This window comes from Coenobita brevimanus, chromosome 30 (genome assembly GCF_032717465.1).
Source record: "Coenobita brevimanus isolate Jiangsu-jjx chromosome 30, ASM3271746v2, whole genome shotgun sequence".
NCBI lineage: Eukaryota > Metazoa > Arthropoda > Malacostraca > Decapoda > Coenobitidae > Coenobita > Coenobita brevimanus.
In genome coordinates this window covers 44,446,937-44,474,854 of record NC_136983.1, presented here as the reverse complement: position 1 = coordinate 44,474,854, position 27,918 = coordinate 44,446,937, and the positions used below count along the sequence as shown (strand labels likewise).

General features: G+C 42.7%; 1 protein-coding gene across 1 annotated transcript; it reads left to right on the top strand.

Moving 5' to 3' along the window:
* Positions 1–1,243: 1,243 nt before the first annotated feature.
* On the top strand, positions 1,244–26,583 carry LOC145395185 (SID1 transmembrane family member 1-like). Its single transcript, XM_080268874.1, has 15 exons — positions 1,244–1,848; positions 3,137–3,273; positions 4,438–4,608; positions 4,964–5,108; positions 11,888–11,971; positions 12,200–12,429; positions 12,882–13,000; positions 15,110–15,224; positions 17,057–17,204; positions 17,632–17,829; positions 19,194–19,311; positions 20,214–20,453; positions 21,283–21,518; positions 22,078–22,302; positions 26,320–26,583. The coding sequence occupies exons 1-15, from the start codon at positions 1,267–1,269 to the stop codon at positions 26,380–26,382; spliced, it is 2,811 nt and encodes a 936-aa protein (XP_080125000.1). The 5' UTR covers positions 1,244–1,266; the 3' UTR covers positions 26,383–26,583.
* The last annotated feature ends 1,335 nt before the right edge of the window (positions 26,584–27,918 follow it).

The window sequence follows — 27,918 nt, the reverse complement described above, 5'->3', positions numbered from 1 at the left end:
TAAAATGTATGTTGCCAGACACTCTCGAGTACCACATTTTCTCTTACGTATCCATGAGTTATGTGGTGTGGATGATTTTCAGGAGTGAAGGATTGCAGCTGCTTGTGACTCAACTCTGCCTGTGTCCACCTACCGCCTTCCATGACAGGACTGCCCCACATTCTTGTCACACAGTAGTACACATTAATTTATGCCATAAAGGAATCAAGCTTGGTGTTAGTATAGTTTTTCATTGATTCGTTACCAAACACACAAAGCAGCTTTTTCATACTTTTAATTGAAATAAGTTTTTCATAGGTTACTTGTTATTTTTCCCAGATTGCCAGAGCTACTGTCGGCTACGTGCACTTAGAATGCATATTCTGCCGACGTCTGCCAGTATGATTCATTTATATGATGCTCTGCCATATACAGTGGGTGGGGGGGGGGGATCAATGGACTCAGGCCCATAATGTGGCTTTCAGTGCCTGTTGCTAGTTATTTGTATAAGTAGGAAAGGACAGCTACAGCCTCTCAAGTCTGAAATGTGCATTTGTCCACAACCTGTCCTTGCAAAACTTAAGAATTTCTCGCTCAGTTTTCACCAGGCATGACCAAGTATGAACGATGTGAGAAGAATGATATACGTTGGAAGGTATGGAAAAAGCAAAGCCTTCCATTCAAGTTTTTGTGTCCCTCAGATCATGGCACTTTTGTCAGACTGTTAAAGTCGTCTGTAAATAAGTGTGCTGCAGTTGATCAGTTCGATTGTGATGAATACCAACGAAATTCCGAAATTCTGCGTTGCTGATATGGGACCCCCATCCTTGGCTGGAAGTGACCTCTGATAATGTTATTGTTATCCGTTGAGAAATGCATAAACACTAAAGGTTGACAATCTACGTCAGCATAGTTCCTAATTTAGCTCTAATTTTCCTAGACCCAGATATTTCAGTTACTGAAAATTTATAACAATCAGCCGCCAGAAATTTAGTGCTATCATGGATACTTCTTCAGTGTTAACACTGTTATAGAACTTTAAAGCATTTTTATTGATATTTTCTGCATTATTTGTACCTGGCGACATTCTAGCGCTTCTTTGGTGCAAGGTTAGCGCCGCTTGCAAAGTTGGACTTGGCAGCACTGAAACTACGTCAGTAAAACACTTCCTTGGCTGATAAAGGAAATCTTGACAGCAATGGTTATCTTACCAGGGGCTCGAGGCAGTTTTCGGGGCAAGTGGTGCTTGTAAGGTGCTAGATAAGAACCAAAGCAACGCAGAAAAAAATGTTTCTGCCACTGAAATGCCAATTAATTAAGTTCCTGGAAGCTTGTGTTGTGGTTTGGATTTTGGTGATCGTTCAAGCAGATGCACACAAATGGAAACCTGGAAAAAATTATCCACAGGTTCTACATGTACAGAATTACGACCAGTTGAGAAATGGGGTGAGACATAATAAATCTGACACAATTAAGAGCCACATAAATGCCATTCAAAGCCATGATTCTGAAATTACAAGATATGACGCTCTGGAAATCCCCACAAACGCCATTCAGAGCCATGATTCTGGCAGTGCAAGAGATCAAGCTCAGGTTTTTGGCATAAGGCAATATGAAAACAATCACCTAAGAAAGAAAATCCACAAATTAAAGCACGATACAATACTGCCATGGGAGAATTCAGGCCACAAAGAACGCTCTGGGGTTCGGGGGACCCTAGTGCGTGCCCTGTCTACCTCGAAGATCAGTCCAGAGAATGTCATTAACTCTATTGTCATCGAAGGGAAGTTTGGAGAAAAAATAACAGAGTACATTAACAAGACTGCAGAGTACTTGATCGAGTTTGTTTACAATGCATCAGAATTAGAGGTAAATTTATATTACACTGCTTGGTAAGTAACATTAGAGCTTCAGAAAATAAAAACTTTTTTTTTTTTTAAATTAGCAGAAACTACAACTTAATTATTTTCTGTTTATATCTCATCATTTGCTAACAATTTTCTTCTATGACACTTGTTAATTCTCCCCATCCCTCCTTGAGGTCATTAATCCTCCCTGGGGGTTATTAATATCCCTAAGGGTCATTCACAAAGGAAGTATCATAGAAGAAAAGGGCTACCGGTAGTAGATGATGATATAAATAGAAAACACTTCAAAACGCTTGAATTCCAGTTGTGGCTTGTTAAACACTATCCCCTTTTTTATTTTGTGATGTTATTATTTTCTCGTGTTAAAATAAGTTAAGACGCAAGTATGCTGTGGTTATATTTTTTCACCTAATGGAACTGGGTCTCCCACAACTTCAATACCAAGTTGCTGTATGAAATTTAATGATCCTTAGGTACCTCATAATGCAAGTTATTTTCAGAGTAGCAAACGCTGTTAAGTGATGGGACACAGTACATGGACTACCTTGTATCATGCTACACCTGTTTTCAAATATCTATCTATCTGTCTGTCTATCCATATACTTAGGCTGTTTCCCCTCCAACAGGGGGTAGTCAAGACAGAATGACACACTCACCAAAATCCTCATCCAAACACACACATTTACTCGTATCGTAGCTTAAAATATAGACAATTAAAAAATAGGGGTGCACAATTTATGGACCACCCTGTATCATGCTACAACTATTTTCAAAGACAGCAGTTCAAAGATAGGGGGGCACAGCATATGGGTGGTGAAATAGGCACTTTTTTTTTTTTTTTTTTTTCTTATGCAAGGAAAAAGGAACCAAAGACCAGGAGCCCACAAACCATTCCTTCAAAAAAAAAAAAAAAAAAAAAAAGCCAAATTCAAGATCCGTTCATTTTGAGATGCCTGGACACACTGCGTTTGCAAGACTGGAGATCATGGGAAGTAGGAAATACAGACAGAGGGAGGCAGTTCCAGAGTTGACCTGTTGCATAAATGAAGGAGTATGGTTAACTCTTGCATTAAAGAGTTGGACAGAAAAGGGATGAGAGTTTGTTGCTAGACGGGTGGTACGCACCGGTTGTAGAGGTGGAGGGATGCAGGCAGACAGTTCAGAGGAGCAATGACCATTGAAGTAGCGATAAAAAAGAGATAAAGATGCAACAATGCGGTGAAGAGACAGAGTTAAAGGATAGGGGGCACAACATATGGGCCATGCTATCATCCAACACTTATTTTCAGAGTAATGCTGTTCGTGTGACGGTGGCCATCAGTCCCATGAAGGGCTACACCTACCCTCTGCTTGTGGTGGCCCGGCAGCAGCGAGGGGTTCTGTCTTGGCAGCTGCCCCTCGAACCTCCACCTAATACTCAAATACTGTGAGTTTTACCCTCTACTACGGTATTTTGAGTAGCGCTGTCCTCATTGTCCTCCCTTCCTTCCTTTCCTTTTCTGTCTGGGCCTCCAGCCATCCTTTCTTTGCTTCATCCATCCACCCATCCATCCCTCCATCCATCCCTCCATATCCCTCCCTCCATCCATCCATCCTTCCTTTCTTCCTTCCATCCTTCGTGCCTTCATTCCTTCCTACCTTTTCATCCATCCTTCCTTCCTACCTTTTCTTCCTTCCTTCCTTCCTTTTCATCCATCCATCCATCCATCCATCATTGCATGCTTACTTGCTTCTTTCTTTCCTTGCTTGCTTGCTTGCTTCCTTTCCATCTATCCATCCATCCATCTATCCATCCATCCATCCATCCATCCATCCATCCTTCCTTCCTTCCTTCCTTCCATCCATCAGGAGTATAGGATTACAGTGTAAATGGTAATAATATTAACTCTGTCAGGCTGTTATGACTCACTCAGCTGAATAAAATTGTCTGGTATTAATTGGTGTATAATACTAGAGTTGTTTTGACCATGAGAAGGTTTAATCGGGGGGAGGTGGTTGCACTGTGCCATACTGTCTTTTTAGTCCTAGTGCTACTGTTGATCTTCATTCAGGTTTGTTTCAGTGTATGGTATTTGATTTTAAGTTGCTGATGAGGTACGGTATCCCTTGTGTTTCATGTAAAGCTGCACATGATTCAGTAGCCTATAAAGTTATCTTGAAGTCAGAAATTATTGATTTTTATTTTATGTCGACATGTTTTCAACCCCTCAGCCTTGAACCGGAAGCATGCTTATTGTATGAGTACAGTACAGTAGTTTCATTACAAGTAACATTTTACTCACAGCCATTCTCAACTATCTGCCCTGTATCTGTTCACTCATTGTCATAGTGATTATATACTGAATACTAAACCAAATGGTTTCTTGTAGCATAAGAAACCATTTACTGTACTGGATGGTAATCATCTAACCAAGTGGATCCTTGGTGGGCTAGTGGGTTAAACACATCATAATGCCATTCAGGGGAATAGTGACTGGTCATGCTTGCCTCAGGTATCTGGGCTCAGAAGTCCTGGACTCCTGATATGATAATAGAGAATTGGGATACCGTAGATAGAATAGATAGTAATGAAGAATTACCATATCCTCAGGGAGGAATACTACACTGTGTCCCATACCTTATGCCCCGTCACAAACTACAAAGTGTCTTTAAGAGGGGATTTGGACCCAACGCAGCGCCTCTTTGTTGATGTGTCAACGTCATCCAAAACCAACATCAGTTTTAACGTCATTGCTGAGTTTGAGAGGAAGTTTCTGACTGAGTAAGTATTTTTTGGAAGAGTTCTTGCTTTACCGATGTAAAAATGGCTGTGGCAAGTGTACATGAAGTGCATCAGTGAAGAAAATTGAAACATATGACAATGACATGGTTAAGCCTGTGAGGTGGAGCCAAGATTCTGGGGACTTCAGTGATTGTGAATGAGTGTCTGGCCCATTTCACTGGCCATGTAGTTGATAATTCTCCCATTTTTGTACTTTCTCTTCCCTTGTTTTCTGAATCCTACCTGACCGCATCCTTAGCTGGAAAAAAGAAGTCAGGATTATGATGCAAAGGAATTATTGACCTCAGTTACATATACCCACAACATTCTTTGCTAATTGGCTTTCAATTTCCAGATTACATTCATCAAGGGTGTTTGATGTAACACCTTCACAACCAATGTTCTATGAGTTCCGGTTCCCCAAGGATGTGGATATGGTGCTGGTGAAGGCAGATGCTGAAGACGATTTCTGTGCTATGGTAGCCATACAAAACATCAGTGTAAGTAGTAGCAGTAGTACAGTAGTAGTTGTTCCCTAAGCAGTCTGGCTGAACAGCCCCGAGTCCCTAAGGAAGGCCATGGCCGAAACCAGGCTTTCCCACAGAGCTCTCAAGGAGTGTGTGTTGTGTTGTTGGCGTAGGTGATTGTGTGCAATGCAGTCTTCCATAATGTGCTTAATAGTATGGGGTGCTGTATTACATTCTGGACAGGCATCAGCGACGGAGTCGTCCAGCCTCGTTTGGTAACTTAAGAGGGCTGGATGATGCCCATATCTCAGCCTGGCCAGGTGGACCCTGTCCTCACAGGGGAGATAGGATTTGGAGGGGTGGATATCAGGAGGCCTTGCATGCAGCTGTGTGTTGTCTTTAAGTGACTGAATGGAGCGGCGAGTGATTTGAGTATGGATATGGTTTTGGAGGCTGGTCTGAGGCAGGTGAGGGGGGGAGAGATGACAGTATTTGTGTATGATATCGTGTGCTGGGTGTTGTTTTGATGCTCCTTGGTGTGTGTGGGTGTGCTGCCATGTAGTGTAGTGGATGTTGTGGGTTTGTGGAGGCTGCAGTGAGAATTTGGGTGCCTCTCATGTCTAGGTGATCCTTGACTTTAAGGACTTTGGTTTCTTGATGTAGGTGGTTTGTGGGTGTAGTAGCTGGGCAGCCTGTGATTATTTTTAAGGCCTTGTTCTGTATGGTCTGTAGAGTGTTGTAGTGTGTTTTGGTCAGGTTAGAAGCCCAAGCAGGGCTTGCATAGTTTGTCACTGAACATATATATTGTTTGTATACTGTGGTGGTGATTTCTTTGTTGTGTCCAAGTGTTGTGTGGGGAAGTGACTTCAGGGCGTTGAGTCTTGGTGTTATTTTATTTATAATGTTTGTGATGTATTGTTTAAAAGACATTGATGTATTGTATGTTACACCAAGGATTTTGGGTGTGTGTATGTGGTAGAGGAGGTGTTGTTTATGGTGGGATGTGGAATGTGACTGTGTTCTGTTGTCCAGTTTGAGAGATGGGTCACTGTAGATTTGGCGGGGGCTATTTTGAGCCTGTTTGTGGTAAACCATTCGTGTAGTGTGTTGAGGTAGGGTTGGAGGATGTGTGCAGCTGTGTTGAGGTAGGGTTGGAGGATGTGTGCAGCTGTGTTTGCATTTTGGTGTGTACATGAGTGTTATATCATTTGCATAGGAAGCTATGTGTATCCGTGGTATGTGGGGTGTGGGTATGTCGTGCATGTGTAGGTTAACGAGTGTAGGGGACGAAACAGATCCTTGGGGGACGCCATTTGTGAAGTTTCTGATGTTCGAAGACTGACCGGCAAATGTAACATGTGCACATCTGCCTGCTAAGTAGTTTGCCAGCCATCTTTTTGTGTTATTGTGCATGTTTGTGTTGAGTATTTTGTTTGTGAGGTTGTGGCGGTGGATGGCATCAAAAGCTTTGCTAATGTCTAGTGTGACTAGGAGTGTTCTGTGTGGTGGCCTAGCTGAATTCATGCCATCAAAAACTCTCTGTGTAAGTTTCTGTAAGAAGGGTGTTTGTGGAGTGCAGCAGCCTAAAGCCATGTTGTGATGGGGCTAGGGGTGTGTGAGGTGTAACTAGTTGTAGTATCAGTCGTTCAGTGTAAGTTACAGTGAATGGTGATAAATTAGTAAAATGATGGGCTCTCTTTGGAAGTGGGCTCAGTTAAAGTTGTTAGTGAATACCCTGCTCTTAATTTATAGTAGTGTAGGAGGGTATATAGCACATCATGTGGAGTAGACTGTAGCACCAGTCGAGCAGGGCAGTACTCGCAAGGTGGATGGAAATGATGACAGGGAGAGCTGGAGCTCCCGTTTCATCAGCCCTCGGGACTAGGTCCCGACCATCCCCCTTTGCTGAACTTTTTCAGTGTCTCAGTAGCACAGAGAGTAGACCAGCATGCTCTCCAATACAAGTTTCTCCAAATATCAACACCAAACTACATGCATAGTACACTCCACACTTCCTTTTCAAAATTTTCAAAAATGGCGTTGAAAAACATAGCCTCGGAGTCCCCAGGGGGGGGGGGGACCATAAATATCCCCACCTTCAGCCCCTCTCCCGGTGATGACTCAAGGTGCCTGGAACCACTGTCTGACTCTCTTCTTCTTCATTTCTGCAACATTCGTGGCCTTTCCTCTAACTTTCGCTCTGTTGAGCACCACCTCTCCTTCTCTAAACCTCACCTTCTTTTCCTAACTGAGACTCAGCTGTCTGAGGCAACTGACAGCAAACCCTTTTCTGTATCCTCCTACTTTCTCTATACTCATTTCAAAGCCAAAGGTGCTGTTGTGTACATATACGCAACAACTTATCTTGCTCTCGTGTTCCTGAACTCGATTCTTCTGAATTCTCTACACTCTGGCTTCGGCTTTCCTGTCATTCTCTGACTAAATATATCTGTGCTGTTTACTTATCTCCTAATTCTACTGACTATCAAAAATTCTTTGACTATCTTACTTCTACGATGGAACACATTCTATCTATCTCTCCTTTCTCTGAAATCTCCATTCTTGGAGATTTCAATGTTCACCACCACCTTTGGCTCTCCTCTCCTTTCACTGATCCACCTGGTGAACAAGCGTACACCTTTTCTATCCTTAATGACCTAGAGCAGCTTGTACAGCACCCTACCCGTATCCCTGACCGCCTTGGAGAGAGCTCCAACATACTTGATCTCTTCCTTACAACTAATCCTTCTGCTTACACTGTTAATCTTTCCTATCCGTTGGGCTCCTCCGATCATAACCTTATCACCTTAACCTGTCCTATTGCTCCAGTACGGCCTGCGGACCCTCCTAAAAAACGTCGTCTCTGGCACTTTGGAGCTTCGGATTGGGAGGCCCTCAGGCAGTACTTCTTTGATTTTCCCTGGAATGATTATTGCTTTCATGGCCATGAGCCATCTGGGTGTGCCTTGCACATTACGGAGGTTATTCTCTCGGGGATGGAAGCATACGTTCCTTTCTCATATCCTTTGACTAACGCAAGAAAGCCTTGGTTTAATCACGCTTGTTCTAATGCTGTCCGCAACAAGGAGAGGGCTTATAAAAGGTACTGGAGCCAACCCACCCCTGAATCACATCTTTTATACATTTCTGCCCGGAATCGTGCTAAGTCTGTTCTTAGCTCTGCTAAAAATAATTTCATCCGTACAAAATGTTCTCAACTCTCCAACTCAAACTCTTCCCGCTTCTTCTGGCACCTTGCCAAAAACCTTTCTAACAACTTTACCTCATCATCCTTCCCTCCTCTTTTCTACTCTGATGGCTCTGTAGCTATTTCTACTACTGATAAAGCAGATCTCTTCGCTCAGACTTTCTCCTCCAATTCCACCTTAGACGATTCCGGTGCTGTTCCTCCATCACTTCCCCCCTCTGACTTCCTCATGGCTAACATTAAAATTTCTTCAGGTGACGTATTTTCTGCCATTGCTGGCCTCAGTACTAATAAGGCATATGGGCCTGATGGGGTCCCTCCTGTTGTTCTCAAGAACTGTGCTTACACCCTGCCTAGGCAAACTCTTGCCTTTGTCTCTCAGCTTGTACCTTTCCTTCTTGCTGGAAGTTGCTCTCATTCAGCCAGTCCCAAAGAAGGGTGACCATTCCCAACCTTCTAACTATCTCCCAATTGCTTTAACATCCTGTATCTCAAAAGTTTTTGAGTCTATTCTTAATAGAAAAATTTTAAAGCATCTTTCCTATCACAACCTTCTTTCTGATCGTCAGTATGGGTTCCATCAAGGACGCTCCACAGGCGATCTTCTCACCTACCTTTCAGACTCCTGGTCATCCTCCTTTCGGGACTTTGGTGAAAACTTTGCCACTGCACTTGACATCTCAAAGGCTTTCAATCGAGTCTGGCATAAATCTTTAATTTCCAAACTGCCCTCTTACGGTTTCTATCCTTCTTTCTGTGCCTTTATCTCTAGCTTCCTTTCTGGTTGTTCTATAGCTGCTGTTGTAGATGGCTATTGTTCTTCTCCTAGATCTATTAACAGTGGCGTTCCTCAGGGCTCTGTCCTATCACCAACTCTCTTCCTTTTATTCATCAATGACCTTCTAAGCTGTACATCTAATCCTATCCACTCATACGCTGATGACTCCACCCTTCACCTTTCCATTCGATTCCCACAACGTCCATCTCAGCAGTTACTTCAGCAGGCAAGGGATGAGGCTATGGCACACCTAATGTCTGACTTGGCTTGTATCTCTGACTGGGGTAAAAATAATCTGGTTGTTTTTAATGCATCAAAGACTCAGTTTTTGCACCTATCAACCCGACAAAATCTTCCACAGGTGTACCCACTTATGTTTAATAATACTCAACTTAATCCTGCACCATCCTTGAACATGCTTGGGGTTTCATTTGCTTGGGACTTGTCTTGGAAAGATCATATTACATCTCTTGTAAAATCTGCTTCCAAACGATTGGGTGTGCTAAGCCGACTCTGTTCCTTCTTTGCCCCTGCACAATTGTTGACTCTATACAGGGGTTTTATCTGCCCCTGTGTGGAGTACAACTCTCATGTGTGGGAAGGCTCCCCACATACAGCTCGTCTCAATAGGGTGGAGTCAAAGGCTTTTCGTCTCATTAACTCTCCCCCTCGTCGGATCTGGTTAGTACTTGGATGGGTGACCGCCTGGGAACACCAGACGCTGTTGGCATAACGTTCTCCCTACGTGTCAAGTGGGGTTGGTGGAGGATTAGTGCCCCTCCCTGTAAAACAATTAACTCTAAGCCCTTGGCCACCCCGTTTGGGATACATGGCGTCTGGCAATGAATGAATGAAAACTCTCCCCCTCTTACTGACTCCCTTCAACCTCTGTCTCTTCGCCGCAATGTTGCATCTTTACCTCTTTTCTATCGCTACTTCAATGGTCACTGTTCCTCTGAACTGTCTGCATGCATTCCTCCACTTCTACGACGGGCGTGTAGCACCCGTCTAGCAGCAAACTCTCACCCCTTTTCTGTCCAACTCTCTCATGCAAGAGTTAACCGTTACTCCCAGTCCTTCATTTATGCAACTGCTCAACTCTGGAACTGTCTCCCTCTGTCTGTATTTCCTGCTTCCTATGATCTCCAGTCTTTCAAATGCAGTGTGTCCAGGTATCTCGAAATGAATGGATCTTGAATTTGGATCTCTCTTGTATTTTGTTTTTCTCTTGGAAGGAACAGTTTTGCGGGCTCATGGCCTTTGGTTCCTTCTTCCTCAAAAAAAAAAAAAAAAAAAAAAAAAAAAAAAACTTCCTTAGTCATTTAGTTTGCATATTACACATTAGGCACTCCTTTGTATATTGTTTATCTCATTTTAATATCGATATAGTTTGCATCAATAATATTCAAGAGGATGTTCAGGTGTTTGTTCGATCGCTCATTTGTTTATAAAGTCTCCAAAATGCTTGCATGCATCGACCTTGATCATCTGACCGTGGCTCTCCAAGCTCCTGGATCACTAGCAGCCTTTCTGTTCACTCCCATATCCTTAAAGTCATATTCTGTGACCTCATCCTGTTTTTTGGGGGGCTGCCTCTCTCAAATTGACCCTCAGTGTTTACAACTCTCACCCTCTGGAGCCACTTGCTTTCCTCAATCCTCTCCACATGCCCAAACCATCTCAGTCTACCTCTTCTTATTACAATACTAATATATTTAAGTCCCATTCTTCCACTCAACTCTTCATATGTAATCTTAGCCCCCTCCCCCCCAGCCTGCCATTTGTGGACACGACACATCTGTCTAATCATTACCATCTCTGTATGTTTGAGCCTACAAATATCAGCCTCCTTCAGTGTCCACATCTCACTACCATACAGCATTAACCATTCTACATGCAAGGACCCCTCAGCATGGAGGGAGCATGCTCTTAATTTTCGAAGGGGCAACAGCTCCCTGAACTTTTTCAGCCACTTCCCACTTCTTGCTACTGAGCTAGCTCCAGCCCAACCTTCAGCACATATCATGTCCCCCTAATAACAGAATCCTCCACACATATTCAGGAGACTCCACAGCAAGGGTGCAGAATAGATCACTTTCAGTCTGACCTACAGTATAATTGGGGTCTTGAGTACAGTCCTGTATTTCCATTCACTGCATGTTATCTTTACCATAGAGTATATAGCAAAGAATTTTGTGTACAGAGCTTTAGTTACTTAGGAAGAAAGTCCCTCCCTGGGTAAATAACACTGTGCGTATTGGCCTATAAGGATTTAAGTCCAAGGGATGGCTGGGGTTTATTGCTTACATAATGCCACTTAGAGGAATGTGACAGGTCATTCTAGCCTTAAATGTCTAGACTGAGTAGCCTAATCCCAGGACCCTACACTTTATGGGGTAGTAAAATAATGGAGGATAGATGTATGAGCAACATTCTAGTTCCTTAATGCTTTATATATACCGGTAATGTAAAATATTGCAAGTACTCTAATGTGAAGTGCATCTGTGATTAAACATTCCCAAAACAGCATTTGCATATGATGAAGCTTGTGAGGTGAAGCTAGGATTCAAAGGGTTGAATGGTGTGCGAATGAACATCTGGTTCATTTCACTGGGCGTGCTGTTGATAGTCCTCCCTCATGTTTGCTCTTCCTTGTTTGTGTTCTGGACCACATCTCATGCTTTCTTAAGTGGGAGAAAGAGGTCAAGATGATGGCAGTCATGATGACTACAGTGATTATGAAAAAAGGGGTGAATGGGTGGATGAGCAACATTTCATAACTTCTGTGCTTTTATAACTTCAGTCACTGTTTGTTTGTTTTTTCAGTGCCCTGTGTTTGACAGTGAAGAGAATGTGCAGTATGGCAACTACTACCAAACTATGACCTACCAAGCTGGCATCACAGTGAGGGTGAGTTATGCAGTAATCTCTTCAGTGCCATGATGCACTCTAATTCTTTCTTGCTGTCTCCATATTATTTTGTTCAGCTTAGGAGAGACTGAACTGCTGTGGTTACATATAACCTCCAGTAACTCCCTTGCCATAAGACTTTTCCCCAAAGTTTGTAGAGGTAGGGAAATAAAAAAATGATACCGGTAATTGGAGTGAAGTAATTGATCAGTGAAAACCGCCCAACAGAAAATGGACTACCCAAGTGGCCTATATATTGTTTTTGTGGTGATGTCAACGGATGAGGCGTGTTCATCATCCTTCCAACATGTCTATCGAACACGCAGGAAGACCATCACACTCACCATAGAAGAAAAGATCACCAAGCTCGAGTATCTTAGTGCCATCTTTGCTGGTCTGGGATACTGTGCTCTCTTCTATGTGGTCACTCTCCTTCTTGCCTGCATTTCATATATCAGGTGAGAACTTACGTTCTTTTACTTCAGACAGTACTAAATACAGTACATAATTAGCTGTGATCCACAATGGTTTAAATTTGAGGGGTTGTTAGGAGTTATTGCTCACATAATGCCATTCAGGGAAGAGTGGCTGAACTCTCACAATATCCATTCTGAGTAGCGTAGCTAAAAGGCCTTATATTCATATTGAAGCGATAAAAGATAAAGCAGTATAAATAGAGCCCCCATTTAAGAACTTGTTATAAGTAGAGGTTTTTAACATTTTTTTTTTTTTGTCAATAAGCCCATACTGCAGTTACATAGCTATATAGACCATGTCCATGTTGCAGTTCTTTGTACATGGTCTGGCTTTAATATTAGGAGCAGCAGAAAACCTTACTTTTTAAGTATATACTGTATATATGCTAGAGAGAGATTCTGATTTTGATTCTTATATGAAACATACATTGCAGAGCAAAACGCAAACAGCCTCGAGCACGTAGCCTTCTGGATGACTCAGTACTGTCTTCACCAGAGGACTTGGGTTCACAGGGGCCATCACAGTCATATGGGGCCATTGCTGCCACTCCAGGTCAGTCATTGGCATTTATTTAACCAATCTTCTCACTCCTGACCACAACCTTTCCAGCATAAATTTCTACATGCACATCTCACTCAACATTTCTGTGGTAGGTTGTGGCAACCATCATCCACTCACTTGATGTAGTGCACCCTGCTTTCTTTCTTCACCTTTATTATTCCATTTCTCTGTCTACTTTCCATTCCTTCTATTTCACCCATCCTTCCTGCCACATTTTATTACTGATAATCTTCTTTCCACTTCAAGTGGTCCTATACTGAGTTACAAGCCTACCTGTAATTGTTTCCTGTAACCCTGGACACCATGTACGAGTACAATGCTAGATGGCAACCACGTAACCAAATACAAGTAACTGGGTGATGTGGAGCCTACATTGGTGCCAGGAACTGAACCTCCACACTCTTCTCCGCACCTTGCTGTGGCGTGATGCTGTCCACTGTGAGGGAACGTTGATTCATTGCACAGGATGGCCCTGGAGGGGTGATGGCTTGCCTACAATAGATGGGTCTCATTGGCTAGACGGACCAGGGTTACTCAACAACAACAACAAGAACCCTACACTTCATAAAGTCTTCCACACCTGTGCCTGTGCATGAAGCATTGGATTTAGGTGGGACACTTCCACAGTAACGAAAAGTAGTATTTTTAGTCCTGTGGATTAATTGCCCTTTAGGACCCGTAAAACACAGCTGGAACATGTATATTAGAGCTGCCTGCCAGTGTTAGGTGTGTGCAAGCAGCCATTGCAACATAAACACATCAGCCCAAGGATGTCTCCTTTTAATTTCTTCTTGCCAACTCTAGATAATTTTATTCATCGTAAGGGAAATCTATTATAGTGAAGGACTTAGTGAAGGCTATATATATATATATATATATGACAATCTTCTCCATCCTCTTCTGTCTTTCTTTCCTTCATTCTTTCCTTGTCCTTCTGCCTGCGGGTGACTTTACACTCCCTCTTCATTCTTTCCTTCATTCTTTCCTCTTCCTTCTGCCTGTTGGTGACTCTACACTGAGTGACAAGCCAAGTGGTTTCCTGAACACCAGGAAACCATTTACTACACTGGGTGGTAACCATATAACCAAATTTTGTTGCCTGGTGGTTTAGTTGGTAATTATTGCACTCCAGTTGGATTGAGCCAGTGAAGGTTTATATCCAAGGGGTGGTTGGGGTTGATTGCTCATGTAATGCCACTCAGGGATGAGTGAGGCTGGTCACTCTCATCTTAAATGTCGGGACCAACTGCCTAGCCCCGGGCTTTTACGCTCCTCGTGGGGCAATGTAGGATTGGATGATGGATGGATGGATACTATGACTACAGTGTTTCCATTTCATAGCAGTTCTCCATGATTAGTGCCATACTCTTCTGTTAATTTTGTTACAGTTCAGTGGCAAAATAAGACAATACTGCTTCTCTATATCCTTTCAATAACACCGCTTCATAACTGTTGTAATTTTGTTATGTTAATCCCATGTTACAGCTCATCATTTAAGATGGCAATTTTAGGCCAAGGTAAAGTGGAGGTGTAGTGGTTAGAACACCCCATTTGGAGTAATAGCCTTGCATAGGTATGATTCCCAAGAAGCGACGGGAGATTTTTCTGTCATGTAATGCCATCAAGGGAAGTAAGCTGGTCATCTAGTGGATAACAATAACCTTGTCTTGGGACCCCTACACCACAAAGGGGATGGTATGGGATTGGCTGTAGTAGACGACTGGCTATCATTGACCCTGTTAGGTTCTACTGTGAGGGTGAAATGTGGGTACAAGCTTGGCAGCATGCCTCACAGTCATCACTCTTTGACAGGAAACATTCAGTCACAAACAAAGAGTCAGAGTCCAGGCTGACACACACATTGTCATAACTCTTATTACAAACCTTAGATTTTTTCCCAACAGTTTCTAGGAAATGTTTATAAGTAATTAGCTAATTTTGGCACTTGGTTTAGGTTCCACTTCATAGAAAAAGTCAGGTGCACCATGGCCAACCTCAGTTTGGGGATTCCTTAAGAGGAAGGATGGTATCATTTGAGTTTATTTATTTATTTATTTTTTTTAAGCAGACAGAGAAAACTTGGTGTTTCCTTATTTTCAGAGAGCTGCATCAAGGAAGATCATCCACCCTTGTCACGCACTGTGTCTGACTCCTCGTTAGATGAGGACGATATTGACATGCTTACCGATGCAGAGAGTGACAAGGACATATTCAGGTAAGCAAACAGTTCATTGTATTAAGACACGTGTTACTAGTAGCCTATATACTGCAGTTCCCTGTTAGCTTCTTCAGTGTGACATCAGCTTGTATTCTCTTCTCTTCAAGTGCAAGTATTACAGTACTGCTATATGAAGTGCTGTCCAAAATTATCCAGACGAATGCCATATTAAAACTGAAAACTCACCATAGCTCCTATTGGTCACCATCATCCTCAAAGTAGTTCCCTTGCACACTGATACACCAGTCCCAGCACTTCCACCATTGCTGGAACACTCCCTGGAAGTCCATTTCAACGAGTGTCAAGCACCGTCGGCTATTCCTCCTGGATGTCCTCATTGGTATCAAAACGACGCCTTTTCAGCCTGATCTTCATTTTTGGGAACAGTAAGAAGTCACAGGGGGCCAAATCCAGCAAGTAAGGAAGATGGGGGACAACAGGCATGTTGTTCACAGCCAAAAACTGCCTGGTATTGAGTGCACTGTGAGCTGGGGCATTGTCATGGTGAAGCAGCCAGTTGTCTTGCCAAAGGTCGGGGCGTCGCCTTCTTACATCTTCGTGCAGTAACCGCAAAACATCACAGTGGAAGATGCAGTTGATAGTTTGGCCAGCTGGGATGAATTCTTTGTGCACAATCCCCTTGATGTCAGAGAAAACGATCAGCATTCTCTTGACATTGCTTTTCACCTGTCTGGTCTTTTGGGTCTTTTGAGGCTGCTCAACCAAGAGACTGCTCACCAAACACTTCTTGAATCATTGCCAGGGTCTCTGTTGCATTTTTCCTGAAATTTGCACAAAATTTGATGCAAATTCGGTTTCTTTTTTTATATCTATCTTGAAAATTGCCAGATGACACGTGCACGACAGCAAACAAGCGAACGTCACTAATCCTAACGCCTGCCTAGCTCCACGCCGTATGGCACACTGACTCACAATGCATGTTAGTACTGCCACCTAGAGGCACATTGCGTTACTCCAACCTGTTTAGGAGTCGCGATCCCAGTCTGGATAATTTTGGATAGCACCTCATACAGCAGTGTGAGATGCATCATGTCGTATGGCAGAGACTTTGCCTAAAAAAGAATACCATGCATGCAGATTGGAACACATGGAAATGAGAATGTTGAGATGGATAAGTAGGACTGCACTGGGTGACAGAGCTGAGAACAGTGTGCTGTGAGAGAGAAATTTGGTAATAGAAATGTCAGAGGGATATGCTGACTTGAAGGTTGAGATGTTTGAATATGTTGAGTGGATGGAGGAGGATAACTGGCTAAGGATGGTCTTAGATGTGGAGGGAAGAATCCTTAAAGGCAGACTGAGGAACATGTTGGGTGAGATTCTGTGTGGAGATTTGTACGCCAGGGGACTGAGCAAGGAATAACTCAAGATCATGACACAGTGGGAACTGCCAGTAAATGAAAGTCTTTGGCACCTCTTCTTTAACTTGACATTTGGTGGAGCATCTGGTAACTGTATGTGAAGTGCATTTGTAAAGAAATTCTCCCAGAATATGTGCAAATGATTAGGCCTGTGAGGTGGAGTCAGCATTTGAGGGCTTGAATGAAGTGTGAATGCTTGTCTTGCCCATTTCATTGAGTGTGTTGATGAAAGTTCACTCACTTTCATTCTCTCTCCTATTATCTCTGGATCCTGCCTGACCCCTTCCTTAGGAGGGAAAAAAGGTCACAGTGACAATGATGATGGAGATGATGATGGAGGAGATGATGATGATGATGATGATGATGATGTCTTATCTGAATGCTTTATTTTTCAGAACAAAATTGTGATGATGATGTCTTATTTGTACTGTATGCTTTATTTTTCAGAACCAAAACGTTCTTGTACGTTAGTGATCTTGCTCGGAAGGATATGCGGGTGCTAACCAAAAAGTCACGGCTTTACATATGGGGTCTGATCACTGTCGGAATCTTCTATGCAGTGCCTGTTATTCAGCTGGTTATCACGTATCAGAGGGTAAAGTATATTGGTGTCTTTCATTAGTAATAATACTTTTCTCCATAGTGAGTCGTGACTCATGATTTCACATTACAGAGTGCTGTCCACAACATTATAGGGAGAGAAGAATCATCAGACATCCTTATGTGCTTCAGAAACTTATAAAAAATTTGATCCTGCCTTCTCCTTCCTGATCCCAAGTTCACCTCCTTCAGTCTGATAATGTGTCTTTTATTTCAATCTGCCTACCACCAGGTAGTTTAATTTAGCCTATAAAATGCCTCCCATAGTAGGGATTATTGAAGGCTACATGTAACCCCTCCAGTTTGAAAACTTTCCAGGTGTAGATGAAATTATCTTGGGATGGTATGAATAAAAAATAATTAAATGGCCCAGGGCTCAGTGAGATAATACTGTAATACAACTGTAAACGTTTTCTTTTTAGGTACTGGATGAGACGGGAAATCAAGATTTGTGCTTTTACAACTTCCGATGTGCTCATCCTCTGGGTTCCATAAGTGACTTCAACCATGTCTTCTCCAACATCGGGTACATCCTTCTTGGCATCCTGTTTATTGCTGTGTGTGCCCGTAGGAACCACAGACATAAACAGGCTGTTATGGCAGATTATAAAATAGATAAGGTGAGGTGAAATGTTCATTTGTTGGTGTCACAAGTGTATGGTACTATTATGAACCAACCCCACCAGACACTCATACCACTGAAATAGCCTTCCCAGAGAGACAGCAGCAGCATGCTAGGCTGTGCTGTGGCCATCACCCTTCCCTGCTTCACTACCAACACAAAATACAACTCACAGGCAATCCACTTCGGCCACACTTTGATGCACCTCCACACCACAACACACCTCATGCACCACAGTACCACAACACAGACAATCCTTCAGCATAACATTAGATTTCTGGGAGTGTGTGGCTCGAGTGACCTATTGTCTACACTCCACTGAGTTCAGATCCAGATAGTCCTGGGGCCATAGCAAAAACAATAGCAACAACAATAACCTTGCTCAAAAATTTGCAGACACTTCGCAGCTGGCCTTTAAAATGGAAGGTGTTACTTAGAGTGATTTTATTTGATAACAGTATGGAGCCTACAACAAAAGTATATAAGGAAGGATGCTCTTTGACATTTGGAGAGGAATGAGAAATATAGAAGACCAGATAGTAATTCTTGTAGGGGATTGTTGACAGACTTTTGCTTATGAGGAAAAAAAAAAAAAAAGTTACATCTTCAGGTATAAGGGCCTGTGGGGAGGCTACCATAGTCCAGTACATTTAAGGTTACATGACTAGCTACTTCTCCGTCTGGCATAATATTATTTAACCATCTTCAGTCACTTCCTGGGGATCGAGCTTGTGAGGAAGGCAGTCACTCTGATTAGGGCACCCTAACCACTAGATCACGTCTTTATTACATAGCTTACTGTTTGATTAATAAAGAAAAACATGAGTAATAAAGTAAAGTATAGCTGGGTAGCCTGGCAGGTTTCCTGAGTTAGTCTTAATTTTAACTCTTGGAATCCATTGACATTTTCCATTACTTTCTATTCATGCATCCTCCAGACAGTTGACACTTTTATTGAGATTAGGAGAAACACAAGACAGGGGTTTGACACTCATAATTTAAGTCTGTGAGGCAGGTGTTTGTGAAATGGATGTGTACAAAAGGATCGAAAAATGTGTGCATGTGGTTGTGTGAGGTGGAGCTGGGATTGTGGGGGGTTGAATGAGATGTATATGACTGTGTGGCATGTTTCACAGGGTATGTTGTTGATAGTTCTTCCAGATTTGTACTTTGCCTTACCAGTACTTTGTTGTTCGGACCATACCTCACCTTATCCTAAGGTGGGAGAAAAATGTCATGATGATGATGATGATGTCAGTGATGGATGATGACGATGATGATGATGAATGATGATGATGACAATGATGGATGATGATGAAGATGACAACGATGACTTACATAAACTCCATGTGTTTGTTTCAGTACTATGGCATCCCACAACACTTTGGGCTGTTCTACGCAATGGGTGGGTCACTGATTATGGAAGGGCTGCTCAGTGCTTGCTACCACATCTGTCCCAACAATGCAAACTATCAATTTGGTAAGTACAACAGCCAAGTTGAATAACAAAATTGTGTTTAAAGGATGAAATGCAGGCAAAGGTACAGCAGGGAAGGAAGGTTGTTGGTACATTGAGGGCATTGATAAGGAATAGAGATATGAGAATGAAAGTACTGAAGTTGTTGCATGATAGTTGTGAAGCATGGAATTTGTTGGATGGATAAAGTCAGGGGTGAGGGGGATGGAAATGATTTACCTGTGGGGCATGTGGAGAGAGACATAAAAGAGGACTGACTGTGCAGTGGAACTTTTTTTATTTATTTATTTTTAATTACTGTGGATGTAATAGCAAAAATGAGTGTCAAAAAAGGCTGCTTATAATAAGGAGTTTTTGTATTGGCAGTCCTTGTAATATGATGCATTTTTGATGTCTGTTTTTACTGTTGACAGTAATTTACAGACTAATTGCATGTTCCATCTAATATACTATAATTTTGGGCTGATTGTGTGTGTGTGTGTGTGTGTGTGTGTGTGTGTGTGTGTGTGTGTAGCCAAAATTAGAAAGAGGAATTTGATGAAACTTGGCAGGATGGTCACAGATGAGCCCATTTCAATTTCATATCAATTAATATTTTCTAAAAGGGTGTTCCCATTGGTTTCACATCACTTGGAATGCATCAGGGAGTTTTGGAGAATTTTCTTGCATCTTTGCAGGTGCTAAAGCACTTGCCCCTCTGTTGATTTATAAATTGTTTGTTTTGAGCAGAGTGAAGCATAGTCCGTCCAGAAATGGCATTTTTAAAAATCAGTAATGCCGAATTGCCAGTTCCCCGCGTAGTGTATGCCACCATTTATGTGGAAATTGTTTGTCGTAATTTGAAACACGTCCTTGTGACGTAACAAGAATTTTCTGTACATCACTGATACAGGTATTTCTTGCAGACACATCGTTTATGTACGTGATGTCAGTGCTGTCAATGTTGAAGATCTACCAGACGCGGCATCCCGACATCAATGCCAAGGCTGGAGATGCATACGTGGCGCTGGCATTGGCTGTACTGCTAGGAGTCATAGGAGTCCTGGCTGGCACCTTGATCTTCTGGATACTGTTTGGCATTATCCATGTCACCTCATGCCTCCTGCTTTCCTGTCATATATATTATATGGGACGATGGAAACTTGGTATGTATCACTCTTTGATACAGTATATCATTTTCTGTCTGTTCCTCTTCTCTCGCTGTGATGTCTAATACTCTTCTGTCTTACCTTGTACTCTCCTGTCTGTCACTCTTCTGTCTGATACTCTAATATTTGTCACTCCACTGCCTGTCTACAGCTAGATGTCGTAGTCCTGGGGGAGGGGGGATAGCCACAAACAAATCACATCCATGTCTTCTTCCATTAGGCTGTCCTCCCTTCATCCCACATCACTCTCAGTTATATAGCTCTACATCCCATCTCTCAGTCTCATCCTCAACTTTGCTTCTCCCTCTCTACCTCAAACACATACACTCTTCTTGTCAATCCCACTGTCTGTTCTCTCTATCTGGCCAAAGCATTTGAGGATACTCCTCGAAACACTTTCCAGCACATCCACATCAACACCACAACACTCCCAAACTTCTTAGTCTCTCCTTGTATAATTCTTTCGGTATATGTGTACGGTATATTACACAGGGCAGTGGAACCATCAGTCTTGCCAGTTTGAAAGTTTTTCTTAAACTCGAAAAGATGGTCTGGCAGTAGCAGTAACGGAATATAAAAAAAGATGTAATGACAATGAAATATGTAATGATAATGAAATGGTACTTTTGCTATCCTTTTCGCAACCTTGGGATGGTGAAACAAATAAAGACATGGTGCCAGAAGGCTATGTCTAACCTATCCAGTTCAAACTGTCTACTCTGAGTTGATCAGATTGTCTGGAGGTAGGAAGAGTGATACAAAAAACAAGATGTGATGGAAGTGAAGTTGACGTGTAAACTATACTCCTTGACCCTTCTTTGCACAGATCTTGGTGTGCTAAAGCGAATGAAAACCTGGTGCTTGAGTGAGCTGAGTGACTGGCGCCAGATCTGCCGCCCCATGTACTGTGATCGCATGGTGCTGCTGCTGTTGGGAAATGCGGCCAACTGGGCACTGGCAATTTATGGCATGGTGTCAACGCCCAAAGACTTTGCTTCATACCTTCTCATCATATTCCTCACCAACCTTCTCCTCTACATAGCATTTTATATCATTATGAAGGTAGGCATTGTCAGTCTTCAGTAACATGCGTGCAGGCAAAATGCTACTTTAAATTGCTCTTATTCTGGCTACAGCTTATCAGAATATGATCCTGGTAGACTTGTAAGCTGAACTGGCCTTTTTCCTGCAGACCACCTTCTTCCTTTTGGGGGATAGGGAGGGAGTTGAGGGATGTTCATAATTTGTTCAACTAGGTAGTGGAACCGTCTGTCTTTTGTATCTGTAGCCAGGCGCCTTAATCCAGGAAGGAGTGGCTGCAGATGAATTGCCACCTTGTGGGTCCTTCTTAGTTTTGTCCTTTCCCATTTCTTGCTCTAGATCCTGTCTTATCCCATCCTAAGACAGGATGACAGGTCATGATGGTAAAGTTGATATTTATGTTGATGATGAATAATAAATGATGGTGATAATGCAGCTCCTTGTATGTATAGCTTTGTCACAGTGACTGACTGCTATCAGGTGTTGTGTGGAGTGGGGGGGGGGGATGCAGATAATGATGATGATGATAATAATAATATTGATACTGATGCTAATAATGACAGAACTTTTTTATTCATAGCTTCGTCATGGGGAAAGACTGCAGCTTCAGGCAGTGGTGTACCTGGTATTATGTGGTGCTGGTTGGGGTGCGGCCATCTACTTCTACACCCAGCACACCACCACCTGGGAGCTCAGCCCGGCACACTCACGCCAGTTCAATCAAGAGTGTGTCCTGCTCCACTTCTATGACACACATGATATCTGGCACTTCCTCTCAGCTGGGGCCATGTTCTTTGGATTTATGGTAGGTTTTGAGGTTAAATGTTGCTCTTATGGCTTCAGGCTCATCAGGACATGAACCCAGTGGGCTGCAGGCTAAAGTTACCCTTATCCTACAGTCCACCATCCTCCTTTCTGGGTGTAGGGAGGGAGATGAGAGATGCTGGATAACTAGACAGTGGAGCCAGTTGGTTACATCAGTGTCACCACGGTAAAGTATCCCTCCCTGGCACATGTGGTTAAATACTAGAGTTATGTACAGTTCCATTTCATATCCTGTTACAGTTATTCTTGACAATGGATTGTGAATGCAGCTGCAGTAGTCTTAGTGCACCTGTCTTTTTTTTTAACTTCTTCATGATGAAGACAACTCTTAACATTCTGTTTCAGCTGACATCAGAGACTTTTATTCAGCTACTGAGAGTTCAAATACCTGGGTACAGTGATAGAAAAGAGAGGAAAATGTGCAAAAAAGTTGAAAGCAGAGTGACACAAGGAAGAAAAGTAGCTGGTGCAATGAAGGCCTTGACAAGAAATATGGAGTACAGAGGGTGGATAGGATACAAAATAATGTGATTCGTGAAAGATGTGGAGTGAGGAAGTCAGTGGACACCAGAATCAAAGAGTGTACTGAGATGGTATGGTCATGTGGCGAGAATGGATAACAATAGAGTGGTGAAAAAGGTATATCTGAGCAAATTTGAAGGAGGGAGGAGGCGAGGTAGGCCAAGGAGAAGGTGGAGATATATGGTGGATGAGTGTGTGAGGAAGAGAGGTTTGGAAGTCGATGAGGCTAGGGAACTGACAAGAGATCGAGCTGGCAGGATGAATGTTGTGAGGAGAAGTGCATGATCAGGGATTTGGTACCCATTTTTACCATGGCAGCGTCTGGATTGACTCAGTTGGATACATTTATGTGAAGCTACAGAACGTGGTGAATGTTTTTGGCGTATCCGATAAAGCCAGGATTCTGGGGGCTTGAATGATGAGTGAATGGAAGCATGGCCCATTGGATAGGGCAAATTGGGGCTGTCTGGACATTGCTACTCCTCACCCTTCCCTAGGGTGGGAAAGAGGTCTGGATAATGATGATGGTGATGATGCAACAAGGCATTGGTACCTCTGTTTTTTCCCAATGCAGTGATGATACTTTGACTGACTCTAGCTTATAGGTATGTAAATGTGGATGTTTATGCCTGAGAGGTGAAGTTAGGATTCTGGGAACTTGAATGGTTAGCAAATAAGAGTGTGGCTTTTTAAATGGGCAGAATTTTGCAAGTTCTCTGTCTGTCATATTTTTTCTTGCCCTCTGAACTTTACCTCACGCCATCCTTAGGTGGGAAAAGAGGTCTGCATGATGATGATGATGATGATGATGATGAAGGTGCTGTTGATGATTATGGTGATGATGACGATGATAATGAGGTTGATTATGACATGATTGTGTGCAACACATATTTTAGGAAAAGAGACAGTAGGTTAATTACGTATGAGTCTGGGGGAAATAGCAGTCAGATAGATTATTTTCTGGTTAGGAGGGCCGATAGGAGGTTAGTGAGGGATGTTAAAGTTATAGGAAGTGAGGAGTGTGTGCAGCAGCACAAACTATTGATTTGTGATATGGTGCTTAAAGAACAAGTGATGAAAAAGAGGACCTATGTACCTAGGAGGAAAATATGGAAGCTGAAAAACCAAGTAGTAAGGGATGCCTTCTATAGCGAGTTGAGGAGAGTGGTGGCTGAACAGGGAGCTGTAGACAGAGGCGTTAATGAACAGTACAGAGCCCTCAAGAACAATTTCTTAAGAGTTACTGATGTAACATGCGGCTGGACAAGAGGACCACCAAGACATAAAGTAACTCGGTGGTGGGATGAGGGTGTAGAAGCTGCAGTTAAGGAGAAAAGAAGGCTTTTCCGGGAATGGAAGAAGGGTGGTAGCAAAGAGGAATATTTGGCTGCCAAGCGTAGGGCTAGGAGAGAGGTATACAGGGCAAAGTCTGAGTCACAGAGACAAGTACTTGATAACCTAAATCATGGGAAAAGGAAAAATATATTTAGGGTGGCAGGTCAGATGAAGAGGGATAATCGGGATATCATAGGTGAGCAGTGTGTGAAGAATGATGAAGGAAGGGTAGTGGTGAACAGTGAGGATATTAAAGATGCATGGAGAGAGCATTATAACCGGTTGTTGAATGAGGAGTTTGACTGGGACAGGGAAGGTTTGGAGCCAGCAGATCCAGTGTCTGGCCTTGGCCTTTGATTGATACTGCTACTGTGAGTGAGGCAATAGGCAGGATGAGGGTGGGGAAGGCAGCAGGTGTGTCTGGGTTGACTGCCGAAATGTTGAAGGCCTCAGGCGATATAGGGATGAGTTTAGTCACTGACCTGATAAATAGGATTATTTATGAGTGTGTTGTCCCAGATGATTGGCTGAAGAGTGTAATTGTAAATGTGTATAAAGGGAAGGGTGATGCCCTGGAAAGAGGAAATTATAGAGGTATAAAGCTTTTAGATCAGATAATGAAGGTAATGGAGAGAGTTTTAGAAGGTATGATTAGAGAAAGAGTGAATATTGATGAGATGCAGTTTGGGTTTATGCCAGGTTGGGGGACCACTGATGCCATATTCATTGTTCAACAGCTTCAGGAAAAATATATTGGTAGGAGAAGGGATCTTTATTTTGTTTTTGTTGATTTGGAAAAGGCCTTTGACAGAGTCCCTGGAGAGGTGGTGAAGTGGGCAATGAGAAAGCTTGGCTTGGAGGAGTGGCTGGTTAGGGTGGTTATGGCCATGTATGTGGGTGCTCACACCCAGGTGAGAGTGAATGGAGATTTGAGTGATGAGTTTTCCGTGAATGTTGGTGTGCATCAGGGGTGTGCATCAGGGGTCAGTCTTGAGTCCCATGTTGTTTATCATGGTACTTGAAGCCTTTTCACGTGACTTTAGAAACGGACTCCCGTGGGAGTTGTTGTATGCTGATGATTTGGTGTTGATTGCAGAGAATGAAAGGGAGGCGGAGGAAAGGTTTAGGAAGTGGAGAGATGGTATGGGGCAAAAGGGTTTAAGGGTAAATGCAGATAAAACAAAAGTGATGATATCTAGGGTTGGTGGCGGTACTGTCAAAGACGAGGGAGAGTGGCCATGTGCAGTTTGCCACAAGGGCGTGGGAAGTAATTCCATCTTGTGCGGTGTGTGTGATAAATGGGTGCATAAGAGATGTAGTGGTATCAGAGGTAGACTGCGAGATAATGCTGATTTTATGTGTACGGCGTGCCGGGGTGAGCAGGTGGAGATCGTCAGACGTGAAAGGATTGAACTTGCTGGTGAATCTCTTGAGTGTGTGGAAGAGTTTTGTTATTTGGGAGACATGTTGTGTGCTGGAGGTGGGGCTGGAGCTAGCTCTGTGGCTAGGGTGAGAAATGGTTGGAAGAAGTTCAGGGAGCTCTTGCCTCTCCTGACATTGAGAGGGCTCTCCCTACGTGCTAAGGGGTCTTTGTATGCAGCATGTGTTAGGAGTGTAATGCTGTATGGCAGTGAGACCTGGGCAGTGAAGGAGGAAGACATTCGCCGGCTCAGACGTACAGAAATGACAATGATTAGGTGGATGTGCAGTGCGTCCCTGCGTCCAAGGCCTGGAGGGGCTGGGTTTACAATGGAAGAGTTGAGAGGTAGGATGGGACTGGAGTGTATTGGTGTTGTGATGAGGAGAGGTAGATTGAGGTGGTTTGGACATGTGGAGAGGATGGGGGATGATAATTGGGTGAGGAAGGTGTGAAGTGTTAATATTGGGGGTGGGGTTATGAGGGGTAGACCGAGAAAGACATGGGACGAGGTCATTAAGTGTGACCTTAGGGTTAAGGGACTGAACAGGGAGGCTGCAATGGATCGTGCAGCGTGGAGAGCCGCCATTAGGTGACCAAGGCCGACACATGCAAGTATGTTGGAGCCTTTAAAAACGAAACGAAACGAATTACGGTGATGATTATAGTGATGATAATGATAGTGTAGACTGCAGAGTTGTTTATTATCATATTTTGTTACAGTTGCTCCTGACCCTGGACGATGACTTGCATCAGACACCCCGGGAGAAGATTCCTGTTTTTTAAGGTCTCCCAGAAATTCCTGCATTCTGAGATCATCCATGACTCATCATTTATATTCCATGTTGGTGTTATTTGTGTTCATTTGATCTTTTTCACTTTTCTACAAAGAAACATATTGATGTATGTATATTTCTCACTGATTTTTATATCTGATAATTCATCCTCGCTCTGCTTTGTATACGTATATTTGTTATTAGTGTATAAACGAAGGTCACATTGTACAGTGTAAAAGAGATTTTTGAATTGTGTACACTCAGTAATAAATGTATCTGAACACCTGGGTGCAATTCAGTCCATTGATGTACAGTTTATTCTTTATTTTATTTTCAAGCTACTGCCAGACAACTGTTAAGTACAGGCAGGTCCTGTTATATGAGTAGGATATGTTAATGGAGGGCTTCTTGGACAGCGGATACTCATATAACGGATCGAGAAAAAAAACAAAAAAGGAGGATTGCAAAACTCGTATAACAGAGTACCTGTACATAACTTACGGGAAAAATATGGTTAGGCTGAACTGACCCTGCTTGCATAGCGGATACTTGTATAATTGATTGGCGGGTGGGGGTGGAAGGATTGCAAAACTTGTATAACAGAGGGCATGACTTATGGGAAAAATATGGTGAGGTTAACCGACCCCGTATGCATCGAACTGCCGAATTTGGATCTAAATTGCCCATTTATCATTGGTTTCTTGTACAGCGGATGATCACATGACGGAACCTGCTGTACTGGAGAACACCCTGGTTGTGAAGGGATTATTAAAGCTGTATTTAACCTCTCCAGTTTATAAAGTCTGTCTTAAACTAAATAAAATATTCAGGTAATAACAAGAATGTACAGTAATGAAAAGAACGTTATTGGATTACAAAGGTTCAGTGTTCAGAGACATTGTTTGCTGAGTGTACATTTATACATAACAGTGTATACTATGAATATATATACATATGTTTAGTCATGTACTGCATTGATGACTGTTGAACCTTTTCAGTCAAGTGCTGGGATGGAACTCCTTCATTCAGTGGCACCAATATAACAGGATGGTGGAGATGCCTGGTTATACAAACATCCCTCAGCTCGTTTCCTATCCTCCCAAAGGAGGTTGGTGATGGAACTGAGGGACATCTGTCAAACTAGGAAGTGGAGCCACCCAATTATATCAGTGCCATCACATGAAGGCATCTCTCCAGCACCATGTCATATGGCTGAAGGGTTTAAATACGTTTTCACAATCCTCATGCATTTGTATGTATGATTTGTGTTTATGTATATCTGTATTATATGTTGGTGTAATATATTTTTAGTAGGTTGTTGATTGTATAAAGTAATCTGTAGTTGTTCAGGTGTATGATTCATTAATAGAAGACAACATGGCCTTAGTAGTGCTACTTGTATTAATACAGGGATTCCTCACTTAACAGCAGGATTGTTACTGAGAACTGTATGAATAACCACTTTACAACATTGACAGTGTTTAATTTATTGTTGATACTTTCAGATGAATTTTACTCAGCTTGAGAGATTTTTTTGGACTGGAAG